This window comes from Tachysurus vachellii, chromosome 1 (genome assembly GCF_030014155.1).
Source record: "Tachysurus vachellii isolate PV-2020 chromosome 1, HZAU_Pvac_v1, whole genome shotgun sequence".
NCBI lineage: Eukaryota > Metazoa > Chordata > Actinopteri > Siluriformes > Bagridae > Tachysurus > Tachysurus vachellii.
Window position 1 is genome coordinate 10918177 of NC_083460.1, and position 25569 is coordinate 10943745.

The 25569-nt window shown below is 37.2% G+C and overlaps 1 protein-coding gene across 1 annotated transcript in view; it reads right to left on the reverse strand.

Moving 5' to 3' along the window:
* kirrel1b (kirre like nephrin family adhesion molecule 1b) overlaps positions 1-24912 on the reverse strand; it is a 40192-nt gene extending 15280 nt beyond the window's left edge. Inside the window, exons 1-3 of the mRNA XM_060896714.1 lie at positions 24742-24912; positions 2419-2571; positions 1153-1302 (exon numbers count right to left, since the gene is read on the reverse strand). Coding sequence (XP_060752697.1) covers positions 1153-1302; positions 2419-2571; positions 24742-24793 — 355 coding nt within the window. The 5' untranslated portion in view covers positions 24794-24912. The remainder of the gene's footprint in view (positions 1-1152; positions 1303-2418; positions 2572-24741) is intronic.
* Between the last annotated feature and the right edge of the window lie 657 nt (positions 24913-25569).

The following is a 25569-nucleotide window of genomic DNA, read 5'->3' on the forward strand; positions in this document are numbered from 1 at the left end:
CATATTCACAGGCCCCAAATCAGCATATGAAGATGAATTCAATAAACTAAAAAAAAAAGTAAAACAAAAAAAACAAAACAAAAAAAACAAAAAAAAAACAAAAAAAAAACACATTTACCAAAGGAAATGAGATATTTCAATTCACAAATTTGAAATGATTATGCTGCAGTCAGTTTGTGTCAAGATGTATAAAAAGCCTTTCTAGCTAAATGTTAATTTCGCACAGTATGGCAAATTTCAAAAATCAAAAACTTCAAATTCAATCATACACAGTACCACATGTAGTGTATTGCTTTCATCAACATGTAGTGAAATGCATTAATGGTTAAATGCCATAGTGGACTGTACATACTGAAATTAACATTAACACATCATAAATTAGTGGAACGGACATATTTAAACTTAATCTTGAAATACATTAACTGCATTTACTGTTTATGTTGTTTAAGTAAAATATGCTGCGTTTTCTCAAAATTGATATCAAAAGCAACACTTTTTTTTTGCAAGACCTGCTTTTTTTATGTTTTTCAGGAGAAAAAAATTAAATTAAATTTTCTGGCTGCCTGACATAATATTAACTGTTTGTCTCTAACATTATCTTTAGCCGTTTGACTAACATCCACATTTAATCTACTAATATTGTTAAAACGCTGCTCAATTAGAACAGCACATGTAGACAACCTTTTATTAGCTTTGTGTTGGACTGCTGTTTAGCAGGTTGTCAGTTCAAATCCCAGGTCCACCAAGCTGCCATTATTGGGCCCATGAGCAAGGCCCTTAACCCTCAGTTGTATAAAAATGTGATAAAAAGTAATTCGCTCTAGAAAAGGGCGTCTGCCAAATGCCATAAATATTCAAAGATATCTTGGAATAAATGTGGTTAGCTCTATAACCTGCTTCTTTAAATATAAATATATTTATTGAGGAGAAATCAGCATGATTTTAAAATATAATACAAGTTTATTTGTACATGAAAAAATATTTTTTTTTATGTCAGGGCACCAGTTTATATAACAGGTTAATTAAAAAAAATTGTCTTTGGGGCTGATCCTATTAACTTAAAGTACACATACACACACACACACACACACACACACAAACAAACTCAAATATTTCAGTTTGCAAAATCATATGTGTGGTATGAATTCATACTGAGGACGGTGAGTTTGGCTCTTCTGGATCGTAGAGCCGCTTCAGTGGCTTGACACTCATACAGAGAATCATCTGACAGCTCAGCTGACGAAATCTCCAGGTTATACTGACCCACGTCAATGATTCTTAATACACGATAACGTGGCCATGCTGTAACACACAAATACAAACTTTAATTGTTCTGTCCAATACTCAAAATCAGTAACACAATATATCTGCCACATAAATGCACATACGTACATCTATAGACTATATAGCACATGGAAGCACACACAGGCACACACACAATTGTAAGTATTATTATATTACATACACACTCACAGTCACACTACCTTCACACCGTATATAACAGGGAGGGAGAAATGAGACACAAAGAGAAATGAAACGAAGGACATACAGAGAAAGAAAGAGAGAGGAAAAAACAGATGTTTGTTTGTTGAAGCTGGTGTTAGTAAGTTCCTCCCACCAGAGGGCTCTACTCCAACACATTGGCATTCAGTCAGCATGTCTCCTTTTTCTCTCCTCTGTCTTGCACACGCATGCGCACTCACAAGCACATGCATGCACAAGGGCACACACGCACATTATGACATCACTGATGTGAGGGTGGGGTGGAGAGGGAACCAAAGTATTGGCAACGATTACATCATACTTTAGCTCAGTCAAGCCTTGCAGATAGCCAGCCTTTGTGTAGGGGTGTGTGTGTGTGTTTGTAATAATAATAATAATAATAATAATAATAATAATAATAATAATAATAATAATTACATATTTAATATGCAAAGCAATGTAATGTGAATTGCAAAACGACAATTCTATGAAACAATAAAGGGGTAAAAAGGATATAGAATTTAATATAAATAAATAAACCTTAAATAGAACAAAACATTAAGAGACATGTGATTAATAATTATCTAATTCAAAATAAATTATTGGAGGGGACAAAAAGATTTGATTTCTTACAGGCTATAGACTATGAAACTATATATGCACTATAGTGTGTATCTGCTTGAATGCTGGTATCAAGTTGTTAGTTAGAAATAATGTATTTAATGAGCGTTTATGCCCATGTTAATGCATTTTATATGTCTGCACATATATTTTTTATATATTTGTATACTCCATATACACTGACCATTTCCTTTATTAGGAACACCTGTACACCTGCAGCTTAAAAGTATACCAATGCAAAGAATAATGTAAATACAAGTTTATTATAAACGTGCAAATGCATTTAAGTGTCTATATGTTTCAATGTGATCTTACCCCTAAGGTCTTCTCCAATGCCAAGAGCGAGTCCATCTTTGGTCCACTGGACGATGCCTGTGTAGTTAAACACCACACAGGAGAGTACAACCCGCTCCCCCAACACCACCGACTGATCTGCTGGCTCCTGAGAGAAGCGTGGCCCAGCCAGTACTGACCAAGACAGAGAGAAAAGGACAAGAAAATATAACAAAATGTTTCCAAATGTAAACAGTAAAACCTATTCTATTAATTTGTGATTGTGTTTTATATCATGCAGTTTTCCAAACTAATACTGTGGTATGTTGTTTTCTCTCTCTTTTACTTGCTTCTTTCATATTTTTGTAATGTACTTTTCCTTCTAAAACACCAATGCAGAAAACTTGGAAAAAGCTGTCTACATAAAGTGCTTTTGAAGTGAGGTATATAAAAGTGCATATTTGAATTGGTAGATGATATAATAGCTGAAGTAACATAACATTAATTCTCTGGGGTTCCAAGTTCCAAAGGTGTAAGCAGGTTCCTTCTCCTTGCTTTAATGCTCTTTTCCTCCTTCTCCTCGACAATGAATGATCTTCATTCTAGCTAATCAGCTATAACATTTTTACTGTGTGGATGTGATGTAAAATGTGTGTATACGTATGTATTTCTAGGATTTTCCTAACATCTTGGTTACTGCTGTTTACAAAGCATGTATGGGATTGGAGATGAAGTCACAAATGATGTAGGAAACCAGCAATGAGTATGCTATTCCTCCGACTAAGTACATTTCTCAAGACATACAGGTTTCAGTCCAAAACAAATGGAAGCTGATTTGATAGCTAGTGGTGACCCAACACCTTAATAAGATATTGTATGTAAGTTTTTTTTCCTTACAAAATTCTACATAAGCCAATTAGTATCCAGACAGCTATTATTTTAAACCTAATTATGCTAATAATAGCATACTGTACACCACTTGGGTTCTGCACTGTTCAAGCTGTGATTCTATTTTTCACAGAATAATTTTTTTGTATGTTTGAAAATAAATGTTTGTTCACATCCAAAATCAGGATATGACCGGACAGATGAAAAGTATTCTGCTGATTAACAGATGATGTCATCTCCTTAAGCATCTGACCGTCCTCACCGCAGTCTCCCCACCAATGACAAAACACAATGACATCATTGGCAGGATGAGGAGCCAAGATTCTCATGAAAAATTGGTTACATTATGTACTCAAATCTCTGAACATCTCTTAGTTTCTGTATCTCAAGTATTGTTATACTTTACTTCTACACTGAATGTGTTAAACCTTATCTGTTACACACAAGCACAGCTGCAACTGTACTGTTAAAATAATTATTTATAGAATAAACACCAGAATTTTTTTTTCTGAAAAAAAAAAAGAAAGAAAAAAAAAGAAAGTATTAAAATTGTTCCCCTGCCCACCCTTCTAGAACTGTATATATATCCAGAGAGAGGGAAAGGGCTAGGAAAGTAACTCTGGATCCCTCACATCCAAGTCATCCTCTTTACAAACTTTTACCATCTGGCCAGCACTACAGAGAACCAAATACCACCACAACCAGGCACAAGAACAGTTTCTTCCCCAGACAATCTACCTCATGAACAGTTAAATATTCCCCCATTACACGATAACAATGTTCAATAACTTTACATTTATTTGTTACCACCTTCCTATTACACCCTTTTATCCACCTTACCATCCTATTACAATCCTGCATCTCATTCTATTCTATTCAATTCCTTTCTGTCATCTATAGCACAACTCTACATACAATACATGATATTTATTTTTTCCATTTTTTTGTCTATTTGTATTTACATATGTGTATTTTTTTATTCCCATCTTATTTTATTGTCTGTCTTGTCTCTATGTACTTGAAGCATATGACACTAAAACAAATTCCTTGTATATGCAAGTCCATTTGACAATAAAGCTCTTTCTTTTTTATTCTGAATACTTTAGAGCATGTATTTTTATAAATATATAGCCAGCATCTCTAGATTGTAATCACTTATCGATATTATATATAGTATTTGGTACTCCTCATGTACAGTATGTCTTTGCAGTCCTTATTTCTCTGACATGTGTTTGGCTCCTAGTCTGTGCACAGACGGTTTGGGGTTGTGGGATCCTCCTTTCAGTTGGTGGCTCATACACTTCTTTCATTGCAGTCATCTTCTGGACATTCCAACAACTCTTAGCTAGGTGCAATTTGAAGTTACTGCTGGTCTTCTCACTGGCACATAGTCAATGCATCGATGAGATCAACTGTTGTAAAGTAGGAAAATCCTCAACCATGAATATGACTGATGCTGGTCTTTGGTCACTCCCAGTCTTTGGTCACTGAATGTGTCATTCCCTTGGTACACTCCAAAATCCAGCATCAGAACATTTGGAGATGCAAGGACAAAAAAAAAATCTTTAGGCCAGTAAGGTTTGGGTTGCCTGGAACATTGTGCTTGATTGGACAGCAGCTCAAAGGGATGATTTGCTCATCAATGCAAAACTTTAGTGTCTTTAGAAGGTTGAGGCAGCCTTACCACACATGGTCAAGTAATGGCCTGACTTTCCAATGAATGTCTGTGTTCTTTGTTTACTCTATTATAGCCAGGTCATCCACAATCTTGAGTGAATTTCTCAGCTCTAAAAACCCATCCCATGTCATTTTGATGCTTAAAAAAGTAGCACTTTTGTTTTTTGGACCCAAACATTTTAATTGTGGGATATGTCTGAGTCTGAATCTCACACTGAAGTCTGAAGTCAGACAAACTCTTAAACTACTCAAAGTACTATATTTTAAAACTTTGTTGTCTATTTGTTTATCACTAAAGCAGTTGCATCTGCAGTTGCAGTAAAGGAATCTTACAACACCCTTAGCACCCCCGACTTTCACACACAAAGTTTGCATACCCTGAAGGAAATTGTTAAACGTTGCTATTTACTCACTCACTCATTTTCTACCGCTTATCCGAACTACCTCGGGTCACGGGGAGCCTGTGCCTATCTCAGGCGTCATCGGGCATCACGTTGCTATTTATTAGAAAAATAATGCAAAACTGATAATGCAAACTATTTTTTCTTTTTTAAGGATAGTGGTTAAGTGAAGTTATTAATTACCACATAGATAACTGAAATCACCTAAACAACCCTGATCAAAAGTTTACATATCCTTTGTTTGGCCACATTATAAACACACAGGTTGACACACATTGGTTTAAATGGCTATTAAAGGGAAGTTTCCACACCTGTGACTCATTGTAATTATAATTAGTGTCTGTGCATAAATAGTCAGTGAGTTTCTCGGCTCATGAGGTAATGCACTGACTTGGCTGGTTACTGCACCATGGGGAAGACAAAAGAACTGCCAATAAACCTGCGTAATAAGGTTGTTGAACTTTATAAAACAGGAAAAGGATATAAAAAGATATCTCAACACTCTAGAATTCCAGTAAGTACTGTTCAAACGCTGACAAAAAGGTGAAAAATAAGCGGATCTGTTGATACTAAACCACGGTCAGGTAGACCAAGAAACTAAAATTTTAAAGTCACAACCATAAACACTATGTTTGAAAAGGAGTAAACAAGGCCTGTGGTGAAATGTACACCATCCCTGCTGTAAAGCATGGTGGTGGATCTCTTATGTTTTGGGGCTGAGTGAGCTCCAGTGTCACAGGGAAGTTAGTAAAAAATTGATGGCAAGATGAATACAGCATGTTATCAGAAAATACTGGCAGACAATTTGCATTCTACAGAACGAAAGCTGCACATGGGATGCTCTTGGATGTTCCCATCGTGACAATGATCCAATGCACAAGGCAAGGTTGACCCTCCGTTGGCTAAAGCAGAAAAAGCTAAAGGTTCTAGATTGGCCATCAATATCATTGAGACACTTTGGAAAGATTTCAAACGTGTACAGTAGTTTGTGCAAGACAACCAAAACATTTACAGGAACTGGAGGCCAAGGAGAATGGGTAGCTATACCACCTGAAAGAATTAAGGACCTCATGCACAATTATTACAAAAGACTGCATGCCATCATTAGATGCTAAAGGGGGCTATGCACGATATTAAGAACTAAAGGTATGCAAACTTTTGAACAGCGATTAATTCCTTATTTTATTTTTTGTTATGCTTTTTTGTTTGATTGTGCCATTCTTTTATGCCTTACATATTATCTTGAGTATGTATGTATGCATGTATGTATGTAATAACAGAATGGCACAATCATGAGTCCTACATTTAGAACTCATAAAAAAAATTCTGCCCTGTTTTCATGATGTGTTACATTTGCAAATACACTAGTTTTAACCATACAGTAAGTAATAGCTCCAGGCCCAAAGCTGTTTTACAAATGTAACATTAAAAAAAAATGAGAAAGATTAAAAAAAAAGATTAAAGATTAAAAAAAAGATTAAGATATAACTAATTATCAATCAGATATAAACATTATCTGGTAAATTTGTGTAATTTATATCCTCATGCCCTTTCAGAATTAGCTCAATGTGTTGATTTATGAATGTGCACTGCAATTCGAACTGCAGAGAGAGACTGTGCTCAGTGTACCGTTTAACAACGAATGCTTTTTTATGTTGCACACATTTGAGAAACTCAGCCCAGAACACCATTTATTTTTTCCATTTATTCACTCAACTCTCTTGTATAACTTATACAGTACATAAAAAAATGACAATGTCAAAGTGTTCTGACCTGATATGATGACCTTTGTAAGAAGTAAAGACTTACAGTGAAGACTTAATATTATATATTATAGTAATTAGGCAGTAACTCTAATGATCAGCCAGTTTGATCCTGAGCTCAGGTCTCTGCTGTGTTTCATGTGTTCTCCTCATAGGTTTACACATTTGTGTGATCCAGAAGTAGTAAAAAAAATCACTCAACACAGTAGATTTGAGCCAGCTGAGAATGTTACTGGGAATCCTGCTGAATTGGCATCTGCTCTGATGCTTTTGCTCAATGGGAAAATGCCATATTTCACACATTACTCAAGCCTTTCCAAAATGCCAAATGACAGTCATCACAATCATCAGGAGATAACGGTTATGTCTATTTAGCTTTTAAAACCTTCTGTTGGTATTTATATTGTTCAGTAGTTCAGTAAAAAAAAAAACATCCTAAGTAATATCACATCAGATGATGAATTGTTTTGTTTATTTAAAAAATTAATAACTATTGAAACAATTTTTTGTTCATCTTAAAGCAAATTGCAAGCAATTCTTTTAAGTAGGTGAATGATAGTATAAGACAGTATAATGCTCTGATGACTTTAAGCTTTAAAAGCAATGAAATTATGTCAAAATATGATTTCACTAATTAACTATTAATTCTAATATTTCTATAGTGTTCAAATTTAAAAAAAAAATATTCGTAAAAAATCTGTAGCTTAAGTAAGACTGGATACTTCTAGTAAAGACATGAAATCTGAATCCGGCACTAGCTGACACTTACTTAAAGAGGCAACAGGACCATGTGATGCTAGTCATATTATACTGGTAATGTATTTATCATTACTCATGGTCTATTCGTACATACGTTCTACACTGTCACGTTAGATGAAATTTTATTTATTTATTTATTTATTTGTATTTATTTATTTTATTTGCCTTTATTTTACCAGAATGAGCACATTGACATTAAAAATTTAAATAAAAAAATATATTTAACAACTAATTATCTGTGAGTGATGTAAGTATACATTTCTTATGTAAGCAATGTAGACATTTTTTTTTCTTTTCTTTGCTGTTTCTTTAACCAGTTCTCTGTCATCTTGCTGAAGACTATGTATGGTCAAGTGTGAACCTACTGGCAGAGGCAAACTCCAACCAAAAAAAAAAAAAAACCATCCTAAGCACCAATGATCCACCACCATATTTTACAGTGCATCATTTGCTTTTCCTTGCATGCAGTTCCATTATGGTATCTCTGCAGCTCTTTTTCTGGACCATCTAAGGTCTAAAATACAGATGCAAAACAGTTTCCAGGTCTGGTAATATATGACTTGGCCATAAACATCACTGAATATTGTGGAAAGGTTGATAATATAATTATTTTACAAAGGCTATTTAGTAGGCATGTGATGAACTAAACCCATAATCTACGACATATCGAGGAACATTTTATGATATTATACTGACACAAAATTTAAATTTAAATACATTAATTCTGCAATGACAACAATTCAAGCCACTCGCATTATCAGGATTTATAATATAAGAAGTATTTTTTCTTTATTATTTTAATATTTTTATGTGTCTTAAATGTATTCAATGGAAACATTACTAATATAGAAAAAATGTTTGATGGTATTATGTGCTTTAAATGATTAAACTAAATAGCATATCACACCTACATATTTACACTTACTAATTTCAATTTATGGATTAAAATAACCATCGGGATTTTATTTTATATTTATTCATCCATCTGGAATTAATTTCTAGTTACAACACTGCCAGCACAACACATAAAATTCTTTTGAACCGTTGTTAGACACGAGAACATTTACATCAAGCACAACATACAGCCATTTATTTTAACCTGCATTCAGACTACGGCCAAGCCTGCCATGATAGAAACCAGAGTGCACATACTGTATTATGACAGTTTATGCTAACTACCCATCAGCCTTACATATGCCATGATACTTCCTTCTAATCACTATTTGGACTATTATGTAAGCATGATTCAAAGCAGTTATTTTCCCATTTGCAAGCTTTCTGCTCTGTAGGCTACTGCCCCAGGTTTACACACTTACAGGTGTGTAAGTGTGTAAAAAAAATGTAGAGCTCTTAATGATTATACAAAGGAGATATTGTGATACTCATCAGAGAAGCCAATTAGTATCTCCAGTATTTTGTATCTCAAAATTCTAGACTGTAAAATTGTGTCTTTGCTGTATGTCAACTATTCAGGACTATTTTAAATTATCTTTTTTTTGTAATAAAACATACCGGATTCCTGGATTGTACCTCAATTAAATTGAATTAAATTTGTGTAGAGACATTTTTAGAAAGCAGCTTTACAGAAATATACAGATCCTTTGGATCAAAATGTAATCCGTAATAGGTAAGTAATAGTGTTAATTTTGTCAGACGAGACGAGACGAAATATGTTCGTCAACAACCTTTTTTTCATGACTAAAACGAGACGATGACAAGACTGCACCGCCGTCCAAAAACGCTGACTAAGACTAAATTAACATGCATTTTTGTTGACGAAAAAAGACGAGACGAAAATGTTTTGTATAAAATAAAAACTAAGATAAAATCTCTCTTCATTTTCGTCTACAATTGTCTCTGCTTTTTCATCAGCTGTTACGCCTTTAAAATATTCAGCACGAGTTCGCGGCTTCGCTGTTGCTCAAGTTACAGGTCCGCGAAGCGGATCCCGCTTATTACATTGCTACCTACCAAATAAATCAATAATTTGACTCAAAATGATGATTTAAAAAGGAGTTTATTGCTTTAAAAACAATTGTATTGTTTCCGCTAAAGAAAATAGTGCGCTCCGTCTCTACGGTTAGAATCCTGTGTGTCCATGGCAACGCTCTGTTTTTCATGGCAACGGTGTGTTATAGTTCGCAGCGGTCTGATATCAAGAAATAAAATAGTGTGTGTGTAGAAAGAATTCGTCCACACGCCGCCCAAAAAAAAAAAAAATGTAAATAAATAAAATCTCCTGAGCGCAAGTCCACCCCTGGTCTAGTCAGGCTTTTTGTGTTCAATTATATTTCCTGTCGCTGCACAGGCTCTTCTATTGTACATGACAGCTTATGTCCCGATGACCGGTCTTTGCATTACGATTAAAAGCAGTATCAATAAAGTAAAAAATGTGATGTGCAGTCAAGTTCGAGTGTATGCACTGTTTAAACGAGTGTTCTCAACTTCTCACTGATACTTTTGTGATTCGCGGACTGTAAATAGGTTTTATTTTAGGCCCACAATAAAGTGGCCTATTCTTATGTGAATGTGTCTCCTAAATCAGAAAGTGAAAACCAGACACGTTTAACATTTGCATTCAATAACAATCATTCAACAAGTGTATTTTGTCAGGTAATTATGACATTTAACCAATGTTTGAGTTGTGAAACACTTTTTTTACTGAAATGTTTATCGGTAATAATCTCAGTAATAATGTTATTTTAAAAAAAGATTTTTTTGACTAAAACTAGACTAAAATTAAAAGACTTTTAGTCGACTAAAACTTGACTAAGATACCTTGAGTTTTCTTTTGACTAAAACTAGACTAAAATGACGAGACTTTTAGTCGACTAAAACTAAGACTAACAAAAAAAGATATGTGAATGACTAAATATGACTAAAACTAACAAGGACATTTGGCACAAGACTAAGACTAAGACTAAATTAAAAATAAGTGACGAAATTAACACTAGTAAGTAAACATTTACTGAGACTACATGTGGACTCAATAGACTCAAATTGTAACCATTCCTCATCTGGGCCACACTAGATAGTATGATTATAAATAATTTCCCTTCTATAACTGTAGAATATGCAGTTGTTTAAGCAGGAACTTATAAGCTTATGAGCAACACAGGAATATGTGTTGAAGTATATGCTGAAGTTGATCTTCCCTCAACTTTCTCTCACCCTCCATTTCTTTTCTGTCCATAATATCTCACCTTAGTGTCTAGCCTAGGGTCGACCTCAGAGAAATGTGTGAAAGTGGAAATAAACTGCACACGTTTTTGCTGACTGTGAAGAATGGAAAAAAATTGATGAGGGATGGATGATTAATACAAAGGGTACAAAAAACCTTTAGAGTAAATACACAGCAAATATAATGTCTTATAATTTATTTTCAGTGGCATTATATTACATTGTGTGTAAATGTTCATTAAAATGAAGATTTTTCATAAAGAAAACGTTTTTCGTTAATTTTTTTCATGATGCATCCAGGTTGGTCATCAAAAAATCCAAAAAAATTACCTGCAAATTAAAAAAACAAAACAAACAAAAAAACAAAATAAAACTACCAAAGGTTATTTCATCAACTGCAGTAGGTAATTCAGTAGTTAATTTAATTAATTATTTAATGAATTACTACTTAATTGCTCTTTCTGTTTCTATCGTTACCAGTATCCCTTTATTAAATAATCACATTTCTGTATTATTTAACATTTTAAATCTCACATTATTTTAAACACTTAAACACAACATAAGGCATATGTTGTAGCACCTTCTCTTTTCTCTCCTCTCTCTTTTTGTTATCACTAACTACTATCTCTTTTTCTAAATTTTAACACTGGAGCCATTGCCTATGGCTTGTTCCCATTAACTGCGACTCCCATTTTAACCATCTTTGGTTAACATCAATGGGTGACTTAGTGTCACCTAGCATACTCTCTTTCTCTCTCATTCCTGTAAATCAACACACATGCAGTTGTGTATGTCTCTCCTGTAGTGGCTTTCTATAGTTCCCCTTCTCTGGCCTTTCCTCATACAAATCTCAGTTCAGATGGACAGATTCCGTTGAGAGAAAGCAATGAGAGCAGCTGTGGGAGTGGTGAACTACACCTCACAAAAGGCTCCTTTCTACCGTTTCCCCCTATATTCCTTCATTGCTCGTCTTCTTTTCCTGTCTCTCTCACAGCACTATCTCTCACTCTCTTTTCCGCCTCTACACACACTTTTCTATACCTCCTTCTATCTGTCCCCCTCCAATCAGAGGGTTCTGTCTCCATAGCAACAGCTGCTGTCTCAGAAAATTACCCCAAAATCTCTCTTATGTGTGAGCTTCTGCATGCCCTTTCTCAACAAAATCCTTTGAGGCAGAGAGAAAAACTATATAATTAAGTTACCATAAGTTTATACAATCCTGAACAAATGTCAGTTTTAGAGAAAAAAAAATACTTTTTTTTACTGGTGTGGAATAATTTAGCATTGTCTCACAATATGTTTCACAGTAATGAGCACAATTATATTTCATTCATCTATGTATATATATATATATTCATTCATTCATTCATTCATTCATCTTATACCGGTTATCCGAACTACCTCGGGTCACGGGGAGCCTGTGCCTATCTCAGGCGTCATCGGGCATCAAGGCAGGATACACCCTGGACGGAGTGCCAACCCATCGCAGGGCTATATATATATATATAGATAGGGCAGTGGTGGCTCAAGTGGTTAAGGCTCTGGTTTGTTGATTGGAGGATCAGGGTTCAAGGCCCAGCACAGCCAAGCTGCCACTGCTGGGCCCTTGAGCAAGGCCCTTAACCCTCCCTGTTCCAGGGGTGCTGTATCATAGCTGCCCCTGCACTCTGACCCAACCTCCTCAGTTGGGGTACAGTATGTGAAGAAAAGAATTCCACTGTGCTGTAATGTATATGTGGCAAGTACTTTACTAAATACTAAATATTAAATACTAATTTAATTCAGCATTTAATATTTAGTATTTAGTAAAGGTAGTATTTTAAGTAAGTCATTTGTATCCATTCAATAAAATGATTAATTCGGATTTCACTCACTAATGCGTCATCAAAGTAAAATAGCTAATAATCAATGTTCTCTACCCTGTTTGGTCTTGCAATTTCCCACCCACTTGTAAACCTTATCATGTAACGGCTACCACCTGGGGAGGTTTGACCATGTGCTTTCTCCAAGGCATGCAAAACCAATACTCTCAAGATCTTCTAAAGATTAAATATTTGTATCTCTAAACAGGGCAGATTAATATTTAATATACATGATTTACAATATAAGGGTTCAGACTAAGAAAACAACCTGATACAATACATGATTGAGTACAAAGGAGGTTCTCTAAAGACATATATGCTTTCTTTGAAATACATACCTTTTAAAACTGCTGTTCTTGTTCTATGACAGGTCAGCATCAGGTACTAACTGCCGATAAGGTGTTAATTGCCCTAATCTACATATATTAGCTCATATGCACCAATGATTGGCTAGTTTCATTGTTACAGGAGAGAATGTGTGACTTCCCTCCTATCCAGAGAACATGGCCAACTTTGCTCCTTTGACTCATAACCAGTGATCAGTATTTGAACTCATGATTACTCTGTGATATGGCAAATGTTTTTCTGTCATGTCACTTGTCCATATTTAGAAGATCTACATTTCACACAACAAAGACTACATTATATTCACTGAAATGCTGGAACTCATGGAAATGGAAATGCTGATCATATGAGCCAGAATAGGACTGATAATTGGCTCAATTGTTTCGGTGAACAAAAAAGAACCAGACCAAGCCATGACAGAAAGATTTACAAACTGGATCAGCTTTGGTGTTCACAAATTTAACTTACCCAGATCACAGATTCAAAAGCGCCATGAAGCACCTAGATTTGGTCGATAGATACTTTTTATTTAATTTCCATCTTCACTGGCATACTTACCCATTATATGTCAACAAATTTGGTTCTGAATGGTTGCCAGACAAAAAAAAAAAGGCAGAAACTATCTATCTGAATGCTGGGATAGCAGAATGGTAGCAAAGCAGATGCAACAATGCAGCCAACAATTACTGTATGCATGTTCAAAAATACAGAAAAAACGATAAAACACACAATCCCTAAGAGTTCTTTGGTTAACCGTCTGAAAAAACCCTTAAAAGTTGCGAAATCTTAACCTCAAATTGTTGAACCCAAGAACAGAATGTTTCGCTATAGAAACGTTCAAAATTAGAACACATTTACATTTACAGCATTTGGCAGACGCCTTTATCCAAAGAGATGTACAAAAGTCTCTATCACTGAATACATTAACTCTGATTTACATATAGGAACCTAGATAAGCTATACAACAATACACAGATGACCCTAAAGAACCATCAAAGACACTTTTCTAAGAGTTTATCACAACTAATGAAATGCTGGTATAAGAATAATTTTTATTTAGCAACCAGCTTTGATATAAACAACATCATATTGTACAACATACTAAAGATAAAACAAACTTTTGTACAAGATACCAAAGAGAAACACAGCTACCTAAATGGTTGTGAGTGTAAGTCAGCTAACATTAGCTAATGATCAGACACACTGACTGTCCCAGCATATGAGTCCTATCAAGGATTGGTAAGCCTTAATCATGAATTCTTGCAATTTATTATTATGCACATCATTCTAAGGCTCAAACATTGTTTTCAACACTGTCTGTACCAGAAATGGAAATGCTGTGATGCTGCATTTTATCTGTCCTTTCAAAATCTTGTTCAGTGATTAAAATGCTGTTCCCAAGTTTATTGTTGAGGAACTGTGTGAATTTTTAATCTTAGATGAACATTGTTAGAAATGTTGCAACAAAAAAAAGTCTGTTATTAACAGAAGCTGAATTAACATATGTTCTGTAATTGTACTGTATTCCATTCGCAATTGTTCTTAAATGTTCATAAATTAATTTGTGAAATTGTGAATGTTGTGTCTCTCTGCAGACAAACTGACAAAACCAGAGATATGAAGGTATAAAAAAAGAGATAGAAAGAGATGGATGCAGAGATAGAGAGATAGACAGAAAGGCATACACAGATGCAATCAGACAGCCTCTTCAGATAGAGGTGTGGACACAAAAACATTCATCCCAGCACAAAGAAGGAGCAAGCAGGTAGCATAGCAGAGAGCTATCACCATGGTAACACAGAAACGAGTGAACGAGAAAGCAAGCTGAGACAGAGAAAGGAAGAGAGGAACCATGCCATTGCCATGGTAACTAAAAAGAGGGATCACGAGAGGCAGAGAGTCAGGGCTAAAAACACAAAAGGCACATTAAGGAAGAAGCAACTCATACAGTATCTCTCATTATCATACACCTCTCTATTTCCCTCATACCCCATTTCTCTCACTCCCTCACTTTCACTTCCCCTTCTTTCTTGCTCCCATCTTCTTTCCCCATTTTCTCTCAGTATTTTCCATCACCCCCACCTCTCTCTCTCTCTCTCTCTCTCTCTCTCTCTCTCACACACACGCATGCACGCAAGCACGCACAGGCACGCACACACACATCTACTTTTTCAAACAGCACTGCAGCCTTTGCAAATCTAATATCTGTGTGTGTGTGTGTGTGTGTGTGTGTGCTCTTTAAGAAAGTGGACATTAATTATGGTTCACACTAAACAGGGAGGTTCCTAAGGTAACATTCTTTTAGAGATCTCAATGCAAATAAGGCAAATTAACAATAATAAGATCTGCAGTGAGGTAGAAGTAACCAACACATACATAGATACAGAGAGGTGCATACATAAATAGACAGGTCTTCAAAAGGAAATTTAAATGTAGCTTTTAAGGTACATATCTAGTGGAAAACAACCCTATTGTTTCACACTCATTCCAATCAATACTACACTACATGATAATACAGCCTTGAATCGGTGCCATTAAGGTTTTCTAACAATAAGTGTTGAAGATTGTTTTAGATTGGTAAAGTATTGGCTTTTGTAGAAAGTATTAAACTTGTATCAACCTTTATCAAGTATACAAAGTATCTTAACACTCATTCAAGATCCAACCTAATAATTCATTGCAACCATAACACCTTACCTGGCCAGATCAAAATCTGCTTTGAAAGGTGTATCTTGTAAGACACTAAACTCAGCACAAAGAAATAACCTACAATTACCAAGCAATGCTATTAAATCCATTACATCTAAAAGATAATAGATATAAAAGTAGAACCAAGATGCTTTGAAAACAGATCGTTAGGACCATGGTGGAAAGCAAATAATCAGTAATCATTGTAGTATAAAATGGAATGTGACCTGTTTGAGGCTTTAATAACAGCCTGATTCTGTAAATGTATGGTATATCAGCACCCCCACCTTTTCCACAGCTCCTTTTACCTCATGCTACCCCACTTTAAACGAGTCCTACATTTCTGTATGATTCCACCCATTCCAGCTTCTCTGCTACATTGCTATGGCAACCGTCCCTGCCGCGCTCCCCTACTTTTCCCCATCTCTCTCCCTCTCATGTTTAGACAAAATATCTGCTTACCGTTGCTATAGAAACAGATATCTTTAAAACAAAATGAGTTAAGAATTCAGTATTTTTTTTTTCTGATCTGTTCGTTCAGCTCACAACATCAAACTGAACATATACAGTAAAAGTTTGACATCATCCAGTTGCATAATCAGTCTATATTATTTCTTCCAATAATAAAAAAAAAACTATTTACCTGAAAAACTGAAAAAGCAGCGATGAAGGAATTGGTACATAAATTGTGAAGTGTGTTACAGAGCAGTAAAATAAGCCATACAGACATACAGTATCTCACAGAAGTGAGTACACCCCTCACATTTTTGCAAATATTTTATTATATCTTTTCATGCGACAACACTGAAGAAATTACACTTTGCTAACGTAGTAAAGTAGTGAGTGTAAATTTGCTGTCCCCTTAAATAATTCAACACACAGCCATTAATATCTAAGTGAAAATGTCCAAATTGGGCCCAAAGTGTCAATATTTTGTGTGGCCATGCCTTAACCCTCTTGGGCATGGAGTTCACCATTGCATCACAGGTTGCCCCTGGAGTCCTCCTCCACTCCTCCATGACGACATCACGGACCTTGTGGATGTTAGATACCTTGCGCTCCTCCACATTCCGTTTGAGGATGCCCCACAGATACTCAATAGGGTTTAGATCTGGAGACATGCTTAGCCAGTCCATCACCTTTACACTCAGCTTCTTTAGCAAGGCAGTGGTCCTCTTGGAGGTGTGTTTGGGATCGTTATCATGTTGGAATACTTCCCTGTGGCCCAGTCTCTGAAGGGAGGGGATCATGCTCTGTTTCAGTATGTCACAGTACATGTTGGCATTCATGGTTTCCTCAATGAACTGTAGCTCCCCAGTTCTGGCAGCATTAATGCAGCCACTCCCACCACCATGCTTGACTGTAGGCAAGACACGCTTGTCTTTGTGCTCCTCACCTGATTGCCGCCACTCATGCTTGACACCATCTGAACCAAGTAAGTTTATCTTGGTCTCATCAGTCCACAGGACATGGTTCCAGTAATCCATGTCCTTAGTCTGTTTGTCTTCATCAAACTGTTTGCAGGCTTTCTTGTGCATCATCTTTAGAAGAGGCTTCATTCTGAGACGACAGCCATGCGGACCAATTTGAAGCAGTGTGCGGCGTATGATCTGAGCACTGACAGACTGACCCCCCCACCCCTTCAACCTCTGCAGCAATGCTGGCAGCATTTATACGTCTATTTCCCAAACTCAACCTCTGGATATGACGCTGACCACGTGCACTCAACTTCTTTGGTCGACCATGGCGTGGCCTGTTCTGAGTGGAACCTGTCCTGTTAAACCACTGTATGGTCTTGTCCACCATACTGCAGCTCAGTTTCAGGGTCTTGGCAATCTCCTTATTGCCTATGCCATCTTTATGTATTCTTTTTTTCAGTTCCTCAGAGAGTTCTTTGCCATGAAGTGCCATGTTGAACTTCCAGTGACCAGTATAAGAGAGTGAGAGCGATAACACCAAATTTGACACACCTGCTCCCCATTCACACCTGAGACCTTGTAACACTAACGAGTCACATGACACTTAGGAGAGAAAATGTCCAATTGGGTCCAAATTGGAGATTTTTACTTAGAGGTGTACTTACTTTTATGGCCAGCAGTTTAGACATTGATAGCTGTGTGTTGAGTTATTTTGAGGGGACAGCAAATTTAGACTGTTATACAAGCTGTACACTCACGACTGCACATTGTAGCAAAGTGTAATTTCTTCAGTGTTGTCACCTGAAAAGATATAATAAAATATTTACAGAAATGTGAGGGGTGTACTCACTCCTGTGAGATACTGTATATGCTATATGCTATGCTATGAGTCTGGATGGCTGGGGCTACTTAGCTTTAAGAACCAATGCTATACACATAACATTTTTCTTATTCATTTGTTTTATTTTGGGAAATAGAATGAACTACTCTCATTGAGAAATACCATGTGCAAACAAATTATAGTATGAGCCAATAATAGTGGGATGGAAAAAACAGTTATGTGCAAAGATTCTCACATGCAAATACAGGAATAATGATTTTCTTGTTTTAGGGTGATCATTTTCTGCACTGAAATACATATTTTTTGATTCATGAAGTCACAATTATTTCCCAAAGAGATAGAATGTGTGTATTACAGCAGTCAAACCACATATTCCTGCAAGAACACTGGTAGAGGAGTGTTGGCATTACTGGGGAAACAGGAACGATGCTATACAATTAGATAGACCTCAACTCTGATTTGAAATGCCCAGGCCTTGTCACCTAACATCGGTGCCTGACTTCATTTATCGTAGTCATGGTGGCTCCAGAACCAATTCTGTGTACGTTGGGCACATAGTGGGAAAAACACCTAGATGGGATGCCAGACCATAACAGGGCACCATTAAGACATACTTTCAAACCCTTAATACAGTACATACTCTACCTATAGTACATTAAGCTATAACATTTGTGGAAAATGTTCTTTCCTGAGTATATACATTATAAAAGGATGTTAAATTTATGCTATACGTATGGTACACTCCCATCATGGGGATCTTCAAATGCTGTCACACATTTCTTCAGCTACTTTATAATAATGAATAAACATAAAACTAAACAAAAATATATAGTTCAATACTGTCCTACCACAAAAACATCTCCTTGCTGTGTGTGGTTGTGTAAGAACAGGCAAAAACTATAAAAAGTGAAAGCAACTGAATGTTGTTAGCAATTGGTACTGGAAAGTGGAGGCACATTTTCACCAGGATTTCAGTCTTGTTTTAGTTTTGTATTGTGTTTTTTATGCAAAATGATTAACATCACCAGTGGCTTTTTAACTAAAAACCTAGTGGGAACTTGAAAAGGGATTAAACATGTAAAGACAGAGATGTACTTTACTGTGTTAAAATCAGCTTTTTGGACACATTTTTTCTGGGGCTGAAGATCAAATATTATACATAAAAGTAACTATGTGAAAGTATACAAGGAAATAATATTACACTCTTGGTGGAAAAGAAACACAGCTTCACTATTTTTTTTTTTTAATTCAGCTTAGGTTTAAATTGATTCAATTTAAATCAGTGTAATGTAATTGTTCAGTCATGTAGCCATCTGCTATAAATACATAATAATTGTTATTACGTGTTGTGTAACAAGTGGTGAATGGCTTAAAGCACTACCATAACAATGGTTAAGCCAGGTTATCATTAACTGTACACACAAATGGCCAAAATAGCCTATTTGCACTTGAAACCCAGTCACATGGAAAAGAAGCTTGCAAAAGACTTTCTGCATCTTCTCTGCAGCTCTTTCTATACATTGAATGTCAACTTTCTGCACATTAAATTTTCACTCAAATGGGCTGAATACCAAACAGCAATGTCCTTCAATAAAATACACACCAAGCACCTGTACTTGCATCCTTCCTCAATCACCAAAACATTAATGATGTTAACATTAACTTACTAACATTAACTCTGTCCATTATGGATGACGTGACACAGTGAGAAAGACGGGGGATTCCATAGGCTAATGTTGGGAAGTGTTGCTATTGTTGGAGAAATTGTTTTTGTTTCACATTTTGGATCTGTTTTCAAGCTTAATCCATAAAGCTTTTTACATGCATCTATGTCCATATCGCCCCCTGACAGAACACCGTACTTCAACACACAAGGGATGCAGCTTGTAACTTGTAGTGGCATCAGGGGTTAGTGCCAAAGGGCTGCCTTGTTGGAGAGCAAAAACAGCAGCCATACTCAATGCACAGTTCCTCACAAAAACACTAGCTTCCTTAGCAGCACCCTCCTTGTCTGCTACCTTGCTCAACACCAGAAAAAAAAAAACGCAGTCAATATTGCAGGATACAGGGGGCTTCATGCTCCAATTTTGCTCTACACTTAGGTCAAGAAGGAATCAAGAATAAACCAGCTCTCAAGTCAAGCTCTCAAGCCACTGTCAGCTCGCTCATCAACGTATCCATTGTGTTGATCTCATATTCAGTAATAAAGCAAGAACACAGGATAAGACAATCTCGTACAAGAGATCCACACCACTGAGCTAATACTGTACAACTTGGGTCAGGTCAAATCACTTCTTTAGACCAAGAGCCAAGATTCTACAGCAGAACAATGATATACTGTACTCCACATCTCACCCAATTTATTGCTACCAGAGCAGATCACACACTCAAAAAATGTCTGTTACTTTGTAGCACTGATTGATTCTAACTTAATCAATGACACCCTTGACAAGAAGCTTCAGCTACCCCTTTAGCCGCTACAATACCCTCTCAAAATCCATGCACAGGCTCTGAAACAGTGGTACATTCACACCTAACTAAAAACTCAAGTTCACAAACCTGGGCCTGACATGGATGATAGATAAATGGTCATCAGCACTACCTCTGACCACTTTAAAATACTATACATGGAATATGTGCTAACTTCATCTCCTGCAGCATTCCAATGCCTGATAATTTACCTCTTACAGCATATGCAGCAACATACAGTATGAGAAAATTTGTCATAGGTCATTTCAACAATATTCTAATCTATTCCTCAGAGAAGGAGACACATGCCACCCATGTCAAAAAGGTGCTATCCAGGTTAGTCAAGAATCAGATCTACGTAAAGTGTGAAAAATGTGAGTTCCACAAAAACTCTCACAGAGGTTTTGAGAGATCCTATGCTCTACACAGTGTCCTTCTTCTCCCACAAGTTGTCTCAATATAACAAATGTAAATACAACATGAGTAACTGGGAGCTCCCTGTAGTCATGTTGGCACTGAATGAATGGCACCACTGCAGGATGTTGTTCATCTATTCACATTTTTCACTGACCTCAAATACTTTGAGTATATCAAGTCAGAAAAACATCTGTATTCTTTTATATCGTCGCTGTTGGGCGGAATCCTCGTATCTCCAAAACCGTTATTTTTCAGGAAATGAAAAAAAACGCAAATCTTATCTGCAGTGCACAGGGTTTAGTCCGCGTCGCAGTGGATTGTCTTGCGCTAAATTCCTGTGCTCAGACGAGCACCAGAACTAGCAGGGGTCAAGATTTTTTTTCTTTGAGCCCAGTGTTTTGAAGACATTTACCTCAGAAGACGTGTTGATTCGTTGCGACTCTTCTTGAGGAGAAATATGCTGCGAAGCTCTCCCGCGGAGTGAGGAAGAGGTGGACAGTTGAAGTGTCCAATGGAGTTATGAGATTTGCGCTCAAGCTATTTTCAAGACTTTAGATTGTTTAATAACTTGTAAAAATAACAGACCCACGTGGGGACTAACCAATAGCATTGATATGTGAAAAAATATGAAATTGACCAAATTTGGACATACGAGGTTTCCGCCCGACAGCGACGATATGCATTCTTCCACAGTCATGCTTTGCAGGGGCCAACGATGAAAACTTCCACATGGTGCCCACAGAAATGTATTATGTGCCTGGTCAACTCCATGAAAAATACTAACTCTTCCAGGGCAAGTACTGATGGTCCCACATGCACCAAGACATTCAACAGTTCATCTCCTAATGTAGGGCCCATGCCAAAGTTCTTCAAATGTGGCCTGCAGGAAATCCTCTCCGTCTACCTACAGCACAATCATGGTCACATGTATCTATTGCCTTTGTCACAGATCTCCACTCATCACAGAATACCATGGCCATCCTTTTGTCCATTTGTCTGCTTCCTCTTCCTGGCCAGCCATCTGCCTTTGAAATTGTTGACTCTCACTGAAGTTACTTACTGAGTGAATTATCCTTGAGGTGGATGGTCTGCAACAGCAGAAGACCTCATCAAAAGCTTTCAGCCAAAGACAAGACACTGAGACACTTGTTGTTGTAGTAGCCCATCCACCACAAGGTTAAATGCTGTGTGTATGCTGTGATGCTTTTCTGCTCACCACAGTTGTAAAAAGTGACTATATGAGTTCTAAAAGTACCCACAAGATCAGCAGTTCATAAATACTCAGACCAGTCCATCTGGTACCAGTATCCATGCTGTGTTAAAAAGCACATCACATAGCGATCACAATTTTGCTTCATTCTGATGTTTTATTTGAACATTATCTGAAGCTCTTAACCTGTATCTGCATGATAATCAGCCACATGATTGGCTGATTAGTCAAACTGCATGGTAGAGCAGGTGCTCCTTATAAATCAGACAGTGAGTGTATTTGTGTCACAAATAATCTATGCTATGTCCAAAAACTGAAATCTGTTGAAAATCTCCTATTTTAATATATGCAATTCTTACACAAACTCTAACCCAACTGAAAATATTTAAACTCCACAATTCTAAACTTTAAATAATCATACATTCATTAAAATATCAGTAGGGTGTCTTGCATTTGCTAAAAAAAGACTTTAACAAATATTTTTCTTAGAAGAAAAAAACAGCAGTGTAATCTGTGAGATGTTGATCCAGACCAGTGCAAAGTGTGTTAAGGTTTATGAAAGAACAGCAACAAACTAATGAAAAGAAAACATAATTTCAACTCCATACTTCCTCCTATCCTCCTGTTCCTTCGTATCATATATATATCTGACAGGTTTAAACCTCCCACCCGACTCATCTCTCCATCCTTTTATCCTTCCATAATTACACATGTGCCTCACTGTCATGTCTCTGTCTCTTTGTCTCACTTGTTCTCTCAGTATCCTCATTTGTTTCCACCACTATTAACTATTACCAAAAAAATCCTTTATTAATTATTGTCTCTCATTCTCTCAGATTTTACATGCAAACAGTAATACAGAGCTATTTTACTATGCTAGTGGTGAGATGTTTGCAGGCATTTTCCTGGCCTGCTGTTGTAAATCAGGGCATTGCACAGCAACGTGCCAGATGTAGCCTGCTAAATGTGTCAGAAACACAGAACATTCTTTCTATAAGCATAATAGGATATTCACACTTAAAATATTGCTTAATATGGTCACTGTAAATGCATGTAAACATGCATCACTGGTTCATTGGCCATTTAAGAACTTAGTGACTTTAACTTGTGGCTGTTCTGCTATGGATGAATTGTGCCTAGCAACAGATGAGCTACAGTCAGTGTTGCGCAATTATAAATATCACCTTTATGTAGTACATATTAAAGTGTCAACGAAATGATCCCTAGGTATAACCCAGAGATCATGGCTGAAATCATGTCTTCTTCAGTTATATATATTAGAATATCTTGCGCTAAAGAGGCAGGAGTAGAGAGGAGTGAGAGCCTCAACAAAGGCGCGCGGCACTTGTTGGGTGGAGAAAACGCAGTCGTCCTTTATTCCAAGCGCCCTTGTTAAATGCGCGTGACTTTCCAATCGGGGGTTAACGTGGGAAATCTACACGTGTGAAATTCTGCGCGCTGGCGCCGTAAATTCAACCAACAATGCTGTACATTCCGCACGTTATATTACATGTTATATCGTACCGGGGGAGTGGGGTGTGGGCCAAGTGCGTGTAGAAACAGAAAGGCGCGAGCTTGAGGATGATCGGAATGTCACGATCATTGCTGTGCGTTACATTATAATAGAATAATGTTGCCAGGCCTGTGTAAAGTTAACCGAACACTGTGGGTGTTAATTTGCTCACGGGAACGAGCCAGTCGGCGTGTAGACTAGCAGGTCTGTCCGCACCGGTCCCGACGGACACACGCACGCGCACACACACTCACACACACACACACACACACACACACACACACACACACACAAAGGGGATTGGTACTTACCATTTACCAAACCAAATGTATGTTATATATATATGTATATATTATTTATTTTAAAGTCTACTGTGGGTACCAAGTTATAGTTATATGTTCTGAAATGCACACACACATATTCCATGTTGTAGATGCACACACACACACGCATAGTCTATATTGTAGATGCACACACATAGTCTATGATCTGAGATGCACACACAGTCTACTGTTATGTTCCGAGATGCACACACAGTCTATGTTCTGAGATGCACACACATACACACACAGTCTATGTTCTGAGATACACACACATACACACATTGTCTATGTTCTGAGATGCACACACACACACATTACGTACACAATATGTCTGGGATAACACTGATTAGGCCCATTAGTCCAAATATAACTGGCAGTAACTGAAAGCTGACTACTACAGTTATTGAAAATACACATAACACACACGACTAATACATAAAAATCCTGACACAAATATATGGAGAGAGAGAGAGAGAGAGAGAGAGAGAGAGAGAGAGAGAGAGAGAGAATTAAATATTTTTGCGTAATCTAAACACTGTCAGGTTGCATGAGTTCATTTCATGGCAGCTAAAATTTCGGCTTTGACAGACAACACGACTGCGAGCCTTTACCTTTGTTCACGTGAACACTGACGGCCAAAGTTAAGATGCATAACCATGCCATGGCTGTGAGGCGCGCCGGTAGAAACCCGTCCGTCCCACCGTTGCTAAAGAAAACCCTCAATTCATCTCTCTCAGGTTAACACTCTCCGATCTGCGATCATTTAATTAGTGACAACACAAAGCGTCTCCCTGCACATGTCCCTCCAGTTCAGCGTGCGGCTCCCCGTCACATTGTATGTGCGCGCGCGCGTGCGCATGTGCGTGCAGTCTACTGTAGCTCTGTCGCTTTTGGTTTCATTCACTCCATCAGTAACGAGACAAGTCCTCGAAAAAGAACACACACACACACACACACACACACACACACACACACACACACACACACACACACACACACACACACACTTTTGCAATTGCAATTCTCAATTTAATTTGGAGGGCAACAACGCCATTTAGTCTAGCGGCAGCGCGTGGTACTGTAGTCTGTCTCTCTCTCTCCCTCTCTCTCTCTCTCTCTCTCTCTCTCTCTCTCTCTCTCTCTCTCTATGTCTCACACACACATACTCTCTCTCTCTCTCTCTCTCCCTCTCTCTCTCCCTCTCTCTCTCTCTCTCTCTCTCTTTCTCTCTATGTCTCACACACATACATACTCTCTCTCTCTCTCTCTCTCTCTCTCTCTCTCTCTCTCTCTCTCTCTCTCTCACTCTCTCTCTCTCTCTCTCTCTCTCTCTCTCTCTCTCTCTCTATCTCTCTCTCTCTCTCTCTCTCTCTCTCTCTCTCTCTCTCTCTCTATGTCTCTCTCTCTCTCTCTCTCTCTCTCTCTCTCTCTCTCTCTCT